Below are 11,580 nucleotides of genomic sequence, written 5' to 3'. Positions count from 1 at the left end.
CCCCGTCGAATGCCCTCACAATGACAAGGTCGTACTCGCCTTGGATTTGAAGGGTGCATTCGACAACGTTACCCACGAGATCATTCTCACCCACCTCTCTCAAACTAACTGCGGCAAAAACGCCTTTCAATACATTCGGCAATTTTTAACCGACAGACAATCTTACATTCGAGTCCAGGATAAAGAACATGGCCCTTTTCATTTAGGAACCAGGGGTACACCCCTGCGGTGCTGTCTCCCCTGTTGTTCAATTTGGCTATGATGCGCCTACCGGCCCAGCTGGGCGCTGTCGCCGGTGTGCAGCATGCGCTGTACGCCGATGACATCACCCTGTGGGCTACACAGGGTTCCCTTGGAGACATTGAGGCCAACCTGCAGGAGGCGGCGACCATAGTGGACCGTTATGCTCGCCGCTGCGGCCTCCAATGCTCCACCCAAAAGTCTGAATTTGTGCACATACGCCCCTCACCAAAGTGCACAGCCAAAATTTCATTGTCTCTTGAGACAGGTCCAATTCCTGAAAATATCGAAGTCCGGGTACTGGGGCTCTTCATACATCAAAACAGACGGTCAGAAACAACATTGGCCAAACTCCGTCAGGTGGGGGACCAGGTGGGCCGCTTGGTCCGCCGGGTTTCTAACAAGCGCGGGGGGTTACGATGTAAGGACGCCTTGCGGCTGGCGCATGCATTTGTAACCAGCCGAATTCTATATTCGACTCCATACCTCCACCTGCGTGTACACGGGCCGGCATCGGGTGATGAACAACGTTTATTCCCGATAAGATGGCATATATATACAGTGCGCTGACGTACTCAGTCATGCGCAGATTACGCTGCAGCGAGTGACGTCCGACTTGCTCGGCTCTGCTACATCTTCCCTTCTTCGAGCAAACCGTGTTCAGCGTCGCTCCGGTAGAGGGTACCGACAAGGTTCATGTCGCAACCTTGTGCTTCGACGTAGCTCTTGGCCGGGCTCTGTGCAAGGGTCTTCTTGAGGGGCGGAACTGGTTTCCTGTTGCGGACCAATCAGTCGTAGATGTTCTCGTGTGCGTCGAATTTCCCTGCCGTCTTCCGTTTTGAGGATCACCGAGCGAGGTTCGTTAGCTGGCCTGAGGACGACAGCTGGAGACCAGGTCCGGTTGATTGTGTCATACACGGTGACCTGCTGGCCTGGCGTCGCAGGTGGCAGGTACCTGCTGCCACGGTTGTAGTACGTCTTTTGGCGTTGGCGTATCTCACGAAGCCGACTGTGGACCACGTTGCTGGGTATAGCTTGTGGCTCCAAATGGCTTGTAGGCACCGGGAGAGGAGTCCGTGTTTGGCGTCCCATCAGCCTCTGCACAGGGGACTGTAGCACATCATCACGCGGTGTATCGCGCCATTCCAGCAAAGCCATCTGAAATGCAGGCGTTTTAAGGGAACATTTTTTTAGAAGCTTCTTGGCTTCCTGCACCGCTCTTTCCGTCATGCCGTTAGACCGCGGGTGGTAGGGGCTTGACGTGACTTGGGCGATACCTAGGCTGTTCAGAAAATCTTTAAACTCACGGCTGTTAAAGGGCGGTCCATTATCACTGCATAACTTCACAGGCAAGCCATGAACAGAGAAAATTTCAGAGCACCAGGAGATCAGCGAGGTTGCTGTGGTGGTGCGAAGTTCCCGCAGTTCGAAAAAAAACGAGTAAAAGTCGACGATAAGGGCAAATTCGCGACCTTCGTAAAAGAACAAGTCAATGCGAACAACTTGCCAGGGTAGGGTGGGAACGTCGTGACTTAAAAGGGGCATTTTGGCGTTTCGCGGCTGATTTTTGAGACACACCTTGCAGCCTTTGCAGAATTGATCAATGTCGCTTGCCATGTTCGGCCAGAACATTACGTTCCTAGCCCTTGCCTTCATTTTATCCGCTCCAGCGTGTGCCGCGTGAAGGAGGCGGATGACGTCGAATCTTTCTGACTCCGGTATGATTACCTTGTCGCTGCGAAACACGAGGCCACCCTGCGCGTGTATCTCGTCGCGGTACCCCCAGTAGGTCCGAAGTTGCTCTGGGACTTCGAGGAGCTTATGAAGAGGCCAATCTGCCTCTGCATATTCCCGCAGCTTTGTCAGGTTGGTGTCGTCACCGGTTGCTGCGAGCAGGTCTTTCAAACAGTGCTCGGAGGCTGAAACGCAATCAAGAACATTGACTTGAAATTGCTCGTGTTCTTCCATGCATGCCTTACTGGGAAAACGGGATAAAGCATCTGCTAGGAACAGTTCTTTTCCAGGTTTATAAGTCACGATGATGGGGTAACGTTGCAACGTCAGTCGCATGCGTTGCAAGCGTAGCGGGCACTGGTGTAGTGGTTTACTGAATATGGCCTCCAGTGGCCGATGGTCTGTCTCAACTGTCACTGCATGCTGTCCAAATAGATAATCATGAAACTTTGTGCAGCCGTGCACTATCGCGAGAGTTTCCTTTTCTATCTGAGCATATCTTTGCTGGGAATCTGTGAGTGACCGTGAGGAAAACGCAACGGGGTGCGCTTCTTGCATCAGGACGGCGCCTACCCCGAACTGACTTGCATCAACTGATAAGGTAACTGCTTTCTTGGGGTCAAAATAACGAAGGATCGGGGCTGTTATCAGGGCCTGGCGCAACTTTTCGAAGCTTTCTTGCTGCTTTTCCGTCCATACCCATGCAATTTCTTTGCGCAGCAAAGACCGAAGAGGGGCGGTCACTACAGACATGTTAGGGATGAAACGTTGCACAAAATTTATTGTGCCCAAAAAAACTTGCAGTTCCTTACTATTCTTTGGTGCTGGCATTTCCAGAATATCTTGCACGCGTTGTGGATCTACTCGCAGGCCGTCCACAGTGAGCACGTGTCCCAGGTAGCGTACCTCGGTCTGGAAAAATGAACATTTCTTCGAGTTCAGTTTCAAGTTATGTTCGCGACAGCGCGTTAAAAGAAGCTGTAAGCTCTTCTTTTGTCTTGCCCCATAATAGGATGTCATCCATTACTACTGCAACGTTTGGCAAACCTTCTAGCACGCGGTGCATCGCTGCCTGAAACACTTCCGGGGCTGAGGCAATTCCGAAAGGCATACGCAGGAAGCGATATCGTCCGTAAGGTGTGCTCATTGTGCACAGCTTCGAACTTGCGTCGGTTAGTTTGATTTGCCAGAATCCTGACGCTGCGTCTAGAGTTGTAAAGAACTTTGCTCCGGCAAGTCTAGGCACAACATCTTCAAGGGTCGGCATGGGGTAGTTCTCTCGTAGCAAAGCTTTGTTTAGTGCTGTGGGGTCTAGGCAGATGCGCACTTTTTCTTTCTTAAGCACCGTGACCATATGACTGGACCATTCTGTTGGCTCATTTACCTTGGATATGACTCCTTGTTCTTCCATGCGCTGGAGCTCCTCTTTGACTTTTTCTCGGAGGGCCACCGGAACTCTCCTCGCCGGCACGACAACTCCCACGGATCCGGGCTTTAGCTTCATCGCGTACTCAATGCCTTTTAACTGCCCCAGTCCACTGAAAACATCTTCAAACGATTGCGCTGCTGGGTGCAACGGGTCGGCGTGCACATTTTGCACGCGACAAATAAAACCGAGTCGTTCAGCAACTGATCCACTGAGAGTCACGGGCACGTGTTGGTCGACCACGAAAAACGTCTCTTCGTGCACTTTGTCGTTTGCGCGCAAATGCAGCCTAATTTTTGTTTTGGCCAAAGTTTTATGGCCGAAGAACGCTGTTAACGTTACGCGACATTCTTGGTGCGGTTTCCTCGGCAGTTTGTCGACATCCTTGCTTGAAATTACACAGCAGTTAGCTCCTGTGTCCAGCTTGCACGTGTATGGGCGTCCTTCGATGTAAACTGTCGCGCTCCAATGGTCTGAGGCTAGGGCACCGACGGTCAAAGTTTGCAAAATGAAATCACTGTCATAGTCGTCTTGCAGTTGGCGCAGTTCTTTTTTCGTACCTCTGTCCTGACGGGGCGCCAGTGCTTTGCATGCTTGAGCGAAGTGATTACGCCCACCGCAATTCGTGCACACCTTCCCTTGAGCCGGGCACATCACGCCACGGTGAGAGATAACCACAACGACTGCAAGGCCGTTTTCGCGGCCCGACCGCATGAACTACTGCGTCGCCTGCTGTTTCGGTGCCGTCTCTGATTTCCTTAAACTGCTCCTTTCCTTGTTCGTGGGCTCGGCATATTGTAACTGTCTTCTCATACGACGGGTTTTCGGCAATAAGCTTGTGCTGTAAGCCTTTGTCTTGAACTCCCAGGATAATCCGGCTGCGGAGCAAGCGGTCTTCCAAGTCTCCGAACTCGCAGTTTTTTGCTAGTAGCTTTAGGTCTGTCAGCCAGTCGTTAAAAGGTTCCCCTTGTTTTTGGTCTCTTGATCCGAAGCGGAACTCATGGAATGTCAGGTTCGTCGATGGTTTGTAGAATTCCTCAAACTTTTCAAGCAAAATGTCGACGTCGTTCTTGTCCTCTTCCCCGTCGAATTTGAAAGTGCTATAAGTTTTCCTGCCGTCTTCTCCAATCGTTACAAGTAACGTCGCTGCTTGCACTTCCTTAGGCTGTTTGCTTAACTGGGTGGCCGTGGAAAACAGCATGAACTCACTTTTCCATGTTTTCCAAGCAGTCCATGCGTCGCCCGAGGTATCCAGTGGTTTCTGGGCCGGGAGCAGCGTCGACGGGGCGGACATAGTGAATGGGCACCGCTGCCACCATGTACACGGGCCGGCATCGGGTGATGAACAACGTTTATTCCCGATAAGATGGCATATATATACAGTGCGCTGACGTACTCAGTCATGCGCAGATTACGCTGCAGCGAGTGACGTCCGACTTGCTCGGCTCTGCTACACTGCGGAAGCAAGACGAGGATTCACTCGAAGTCATCCTCCGCAAAATTATTAAGCGAGCTCTGGGCCTCCCCGTGAACACCTCCAACAAGCGCCTCCTGGGGCTGGGCATGGTGAACACATTTCGGGAGCTCCGGGAAGCCCACTTGACCAACCAATACACACGTCTCTCAAAGACATCGTCGGGTCGCCGCCTGCTTGCCCGACTGCACATCCAACACACCACTCTTATGGAAGAGCGCGTACGTATTCCATCCCAGTGGAGATGCGCCCTCCACGTGCGCCCTCTTCCCGCGAACATGAACCGTGAAGACCATAATGGCCGGCGCCTGGCGCGGGCGGAAGCCCTGGCCCGCCACTATGGATCGAAACCCGGCGTATTCTACGTGGATGCCTCCGGCCCCCACCACGGGGGATGGTACACGGCCGCAGTCATCCACCAATCCAAAACAGTGAACGGCCTTACTTTCCGAGCCCGTGACATAACACACGCGGAGGAGGTCGCCATTGCGTTGGCTGCATCTGATTCCAATTCAAAAACAATTATTTCCGACTCGCGAGGGGCATGTCGGAACGTCGAGCAGGGCTGGGTACCATATCTAGCCTACCGCATTCTCCAAAACAGCGTCTACAGCGGGGACCCCGCGCACCGGCGTATCGTTTGGGCTCCTGCTCATATGGGCCTTGAGGGAAATGAGGCAGCTGACGCCGCCGCCCGCGCGCTCTCTCACCGGACATTCCCCTCCGACCCCGACGATCAGGAACTCGAATTCACTCCCGCTTACTCCTTTAAAGACATTGTTTTACATTATCAATCTGGCCATGGTCTTTATCCCCGCCCTTGTAAAGGTCTCTCAAAGGCGGAGGAGCGGCTTTTGCTTCGCCTGTATACCAATACTTTGCTGTGCCCGGCAGCTCTCAAACACTTCGACCCTTCTTTCTCGGGCAGCTGTCCGCACTGTGCGGAGAAGTCTTCGGACATTTACCACATGGTGTGGGCCTGCCCCTCCAACCCTGCTATCCCCCCTCACCCCAACCCAACCCGGGAGGACTGGGAGGCGACCCTGCTCGGCTGCTCTGACCTGCAGGCCCAACGGGCCTTGGTCGCGCGAGCCCGGGCGGCGGCCGACGCCACTGGGGTCCCGAACTAGGGACCTCCACCTAGTACTTGTAAGGGCTGGCCCCATCTGGGTCAGCTCATGCAATACCTCCAGTAGTGCATGTGTAAATAAATGTTTTCCACCACCAACCAGCGACAACGCGCTGTAGTTAGTGGGCTTTCCCGCAGTGCTGTCGCGGTGCACACGAGCGCTGTAGTCATGCAGAGAGTTAGGCGCGCTTCACCGCAGAGCAAGCCTGCGCGCACCGACGGTGTAGCAGACGACACGAAGCACCGCCTCCGGGCCCGTGTGCGCCTGCGCCGCAGAGCTTCGATGCGCGACCGCGCCTGATGCGCTCGCGTCCCGCGGAGCACGGCCACGCTGCGCCGTGTTCATACTTAGAGTGGACGACCCTGTACATCAGACGGCATAACAGGTACTGACGGTAGAAGCTCCTGAAGACGATTTTTTTCCATGACAGAAACGCTCGCACCGGTGTCCAGCTCCATACAGAGCGGCTTACCGCAAACGCTGACTGTTACGGTGAAGGGTGGTGACGGCGCGACGGTGTCGACTGGCCACATGTCAAACACGTCGGCAGAAACGTCGTTGTCAACAGTGTTGACTGGATGAGTTCCACACGAAGTTTTGCGAGCCGAAGGCGCGGACGCATGTGGCTTTGTGAGTTTTCCCTTCCGTGACGAAGCGTGCTTTTTCTTCGAGTTGCACACTCGAGCAATGTGTCCCTGCTTCCTGCAGTAATTGCACGAACTACTCATGTGCTTGCACACGGACGCGAGGTGTTCGTCACCACAGCGGTAGCATGTGACACGCCGCTTTGATGCCGCGACTTGATAAGTGGGAAGCGCGCTTCGGCTTGAGCTCGCTATCTCGCCGGCATCTTTCTTCGCAGTTTCCATGGCAAGTGCAGTTTGTACAGCGTCTTCATACGTAAGGTCTGCTTTCTCGAGCAGCCTCGTCTGCACGGCTGTGTCGTTGATACCGCACACGATGCGGTCCCTCAACATGTTGCTAAGCTCAGTTCCGAAGTTGCAATGTTCAGAGAGGCTTTTGAGCGACGCCACAAAGTTACTGACTGACTCGCATTCCGCGCGAACACGCGTGTTGAACCTGAAACGCTGCGCGACAGCAGATGGCTTGGGGCAGTAATGGTCACCAAGAACGGAAAGAATTTCTTGCAAGGTTTTGTCTTGCGGTTGGGCGGGCTTCACGAGATCCCGCAAGAGAGCATACGTTTTCTGTCCACAACAACTAAAGAAGTCTGACTTCTCTTTTGCTTCTACAATGTCATTCGCGATATAAAAAGCTTTAAGGCGATCAACGTAGCAAGGCCACGCATCTCCTCCTCCTCCGTCGAACGCTTCGAGGTTGCCGAACATTGGCATGACGGAATTCTTGCGCGTTGAACTCGTCAGAACAACGAAGAACTCACGTGCGCAGAAGGGGCGGAGGAAAGACGAACTTGAACTTGAATTTTTCTCCTCGTCGCCACTTGTAACGAGTTGGTGGACCGAGCAATGCCGAGAGGCGGACCGGCTCGGCGGTCGCCGTCAACGGCTAGGCTCGAAGAAACGGACGATGATGCACCGCGCTCCACTGCGCAACGAACAACTGCTCCTTGAGCTGTGTCCTTTTTATTGCCTTGCTGCCTCGCAAGTTCTAAACCGTCGGCACCGGGTGGCGCCACAAAACAAACATCAAACTGAAACTGTAACACCAACTTCTGTGCTCAACCATTCCGCTCAACGCGCTTTCTCTCGCAGACGCGCTCGAAATCGGCCAGATATTTCGCCCTATCCTCGGCGATCACAAAGGGCCGTGGCCTGTCTCTCGGCTGCTGACCGTTAGTCTCGTGCAGAGCGGACAATGTTTTATATCTCTCGAAATCGATCTGATGCGCTTCAAGCTCGACGCCCCTCAGTTTCCTAGCACGCCGTTTTATCTGAAGCTGCCTCCGTTCTTTGATCTCATCCCCGGCCTCATTGGCTTCCTCAGCCGTAACATTCTCCTTCCGCGTGATCTCAAGAATCGCATGCTTTTGTTTTGCGGGGCCAAAATCAATGCCCAACTCTTCACAAATTTCGATGAGTTCCTTCACTTTGAAGTTCTCCATCGCGCACAATAGTCTCTTGTAGTTTGCCCCTTTCTTAGAATTGCCTTGCCGTTTACTACTATAGCGCTACTAGTATGACACGCGCAAGTAATTCTTTCCAACAACGCCTCGTTTACTCCCTCTGCACCAGCTTTCGTTTCAAAGCGCTCCGACTTGGCTCGAAACAGCAAAGCTCTCTCCAGTGCAACACACAGCCCTACTCTAGACTACAATCACGTGTGCTAGAGCAGTCTGGCGAATTGAGGGGAAAACATCAGGAACTCACCGCGCCGAGGTAGCTGACGCCGGTCGATCCCGCAGCTGCCATCCACTGTTGGGTGTTGGCATCCCACCGCTGCCACCACTGTTGAGACTGGGTGTCCGAGCCAGGAAACGGTCGAGGCGACGGTGAGTCAAACGACTTTTATGTACAGTATATACAAGGGCTTTTACATGATACAAGGGACAAGATATGATTGAAACAGCGCAAGGCCGAAGGCCAAAAAAGAGAGCAGAGGAAAGGAGGAAAAGGACAACACAGCGCTGAACTAGCAACTGACATTTATTTGGCACGCTGCGCGTATAAATACATTCAGGCACCAAAATAGAAAACCACGCATAGAGCAATTCATGCACCAGGATCCCTGCAAGCAAACACAAACTAAGAAGTGCGATTCAGGAAGCGAAGTTCTTTTTGTGATAAAGACACTGATGCAGCACTTACACATGTATCACCATACTTCTTGATATTCGAAGCCTCGATAATTTCCCGGCAAAGCTGGTCTTTGTTCCTAGCAACAACTCGGCAAAAATTAAACTGTGGGGTGCAATCACATTCACGGCAATGCATGCTAAGGTTACGAGACTCTTTGTTATCTACATTGTTGCGGTGCTGCCTGAGCCTATCATTTAAGCACTGTCCTGTCTGGCCAATATAAAACCTATTACAGGAATATTAGAGGAATGGAATACACGACATTTTTTTGACACTTCTCAAATTTGCATTCATGGTTTTTGGGGCAATCGGGGGAAGTTTTCCCTGGGTTGTTGACACGCGTACACAAGCTAGATAACTTAACGGGGCCGAAAAAACAACGTCCACTCCGACTCTTTTACCAACACTTTTCAAATTATGTGATATCTTGTGGATATAGGGAATGGCTGCTACTCGCTTACTTGTTTGACGTTCAGAACTGGCGGAGCATTTCAGTTTCTTCAACAAAACTTCGGCCACAGAAGAAAGCACGTGAAGCGGATAGCCACTAGCAGTAAGCCTCTCTACCTGGTTACTAAAGCTGCGTTCGCTTAGATGTAGACAGGATTTTGTAAGTGCACTCCTGAAGCTTGACATGACAATTCCTCTTTTAACAAGCTTCGAGTGCGCGGAACTGTAAGGTAGCAACGGTTTATTGGCCCTAGGCTCGAAAGACCAGCGCACACTGCAAGGTGAAAACTTCAGGCTCAAGTCTAGAAATCTAATTGTGTCCTCTACAGGAACTTCATGAGTTACGTCCAAAGGGGCAAGAACAGCGGAAAATACAGGAGAAAAACAAAAAGAAATACAGGAGAAAAACAAGTCTTTCGAAGTCTAAATGCAAGGTCAAGAAGCTGTGTAAACAGAATAACTTAGACAAGCTGTTTACCTCGATAAATACCTGTAAAATAGCCAGCTTGAGTATGTTTTTTACTGTTAAGACACATAAAACTGACGTGCCGTTCCGTGTCATTGTTTCCGAGAAAGGCTCTTGGCAAAAATGTTTAGGACAGTTTCTGAAAGAAAAACTAACACAACTACCAGTTGACGATCCCTTCCAGGTTAAGAATTCCCTTGACGTGATTAGCACTCTAGACTACTACCATGACAAGCAACTGTGTGCTTTTTCTATTGACGTAAAGGACTTGTACTACTCCATTCCGCATGACAGTCTCCTTCTGTGCATTAGGGACGTAATTGAAAATTATGGTGCCATTCGCTTTCAAAACGCAGCCGGCATGTCGGTCGAGAGCTTTTTAGAAATGTTATTAGCCTACCTGGAATCCACGTATACAGAGTGGGAAGGTCGAATTTTTATCCAGAAGAAGGGCATTTGCATAGGTTCCTGCATTGCTCCAATTTTGAGTGATTTCTTTTTAGCAATGCATGACAGAGAATTAAGTAACCGCTTAAATGGCACAGCTGTTGCGGCAGTCCGTCGCTTTGTTGATGACTATCTTGTTTTACTGACTTGTGACCGCGAAGCTTTTAGTAGGGAAGTGTCCAAAGTTTGTGGTGTATTTTCCGCTGTTCTTGCCCCTTTGGACGTAACTCATGAAGTTCCTGTAGAGGACACAATTAGATTTCTAGACTTGAGCCTGAAGTTTTCACCTTGCAGTGTGTGCTGGTCCTTCGAGCCTAGGGCCAATAAACCGTTGCTACCTTACAGTTCCGCGCACTCGAAGCTTGTTAAAAGAGGAATTGTCATGTCAAGCTTCAGGAGTGCACTTACAAAATCCTGTCTACATCTAACCGAACGCAGCTTTAGTAACCAGGTAGAGAGGCTTACTGCTAGTGGCTATCCGCTTCACGTGCTTTCTTCTGTGGCCGAAGTTTTGTTGAAGAAACTGAAATGCTCCGCCAGTTCTGAACGTCAAACAAGTAAGCGAGTAGCAGCCATTCCCTATATCCACAAGATATCACATAATTTGAAAAGTGTTGGTAAAAGAGTCGGAGTGGACATTGTTTTTTCGGCCCCCGTTAAGTTATCTAGCTTGTGTACGCGTGTCAACAACCCAGGGAAAACTTCCCCCGATTGCCCCAAAAACCATGAATGCAAATTTGTGAAGTGTCAAAAAAATGTCGTGTATTCCATTCCTCTCACTTGTAATAGGTTTTATATTGGCCAGACTGGACAGTGCTTAAATGATAGGCTCAGGCAGCACCGCAACAATGTAGATAACAAAGAGTCTCGTAACCTTAGCATACATTGCCGTGAATGTGATTGCACCCCACAGTTTAATTTTTGCCGAGTTGTTGCTAGGAACAAAGACCAGCTTTGCCGGGAAATTATCGAGGCTTCGAATATCAAGAAGTACGGTGATACATGTGTAAGTGCTGCATCAGTGTCTTTATCACAAAAAGAACTTCGCTTCCTGAATCGCACTTCTTAGTTTGTGTTTGTTTGCAGGGATCCTGGTGCATGAATTGCTCTATGCGTTGTTTTCTATTTTGGTGCCTGAATGTATTTATACGCGCAGCGTGCCAAATAAATGTCAGTTGCTAGTTCAGCGCTGTGTTGTCCTTTTCCTCCTTTCCTCTGCTCCTTGCGCTGTTTCAATCATATCATGTACAACCAACTCGCCCATCAGCTCGTGCTTTCAAGGGACAAGAGCACCACGGGCAAGCACACACAAGAAGGGCGGCCCCGGCGGCGAGCGTAGCTCCGGCGTGATGGCGCTTCTGCTGCCCGTCTGCTGCGCGGGTTGTTGTTGTTGTTGTTGTGACTGAGAGAAGGATGAAGAGGAAATTGCATGGGCC

General features: G+C 51.0%; 1 protein-coding gene across 1 annotated transcript; it reads right to left on the bottom strand.

The window, feature by feature from the left end:
• Positions 1–900: 900 nt before the first annotated feature.
• On the bottom strand, positions 901–3,602 carry LOC149325651 (uncharacterized). Its single transcript, XM_089564029.1, has 4 exons — positions 3,359–3,602; positions 2,787–2,886; positions 1,969–2,159; positions 901–1,350 (listed from the first exon to the last, which is right to left on the bottom strand). The coding sequence occupies exons 1-4, from the start codon at positions 3,476–3,478 to the stop codon at positions 901–903; spliced, it is 861 nt and encodes a 286-aa protein (XP_089420155.1). The 5' UTR covers positions 3,479–3,602.
• Positions 3,603–11,580: the final 7,978 nt, after the last annotated feature.

This window comes from Amblyomma mixtum, chromosome 10 (genome assembly GCF_055824585.1).
Source record: "Amblyomma mixtum isolate Tamu chromosome 10, ASM5582458v1, whole genome shotgun sequence".
NCBI lineage: Eukaryota > Metazoa > Arthropoda > Arachnida > Ixodida > Ixodidae > Amblyomma > Amblyomma mixtum.
The sequence above is the reverse complement of the archived record's forward strand: the minus strand, read 5'-3'. Positions and strand labels throughout refer to the sequence as shown.

What these genes read in the sequence shown, in the direction of transcription:
- LOC149325651 (XM_089564029.1), bottom strand. Translation starts at nt 3,478, where the DNA reads ATGAAGCTAAAGCCCGGATCCGTGGGAGTTGTCGTGCCGGCGAGGAGA. An exon ending in AACAAGGAGTCATATCCAAG is followed by an intron (nt 2,887 to 3,358) that starts GTAAATGAGCCA and finishes TCATTTTTCCAG; the next exon opens with ACCGAGGTACGCTACCTGGG. An exon ending in TCGTGTTTCGCAGCGACAAG is followed by an intron (nt 1,351 to 1,968) that starts GTAATCATACCG and finishes GATGTGCTACAG; the next exon opens with TCCCCTGTGCAGAGGCTGAT.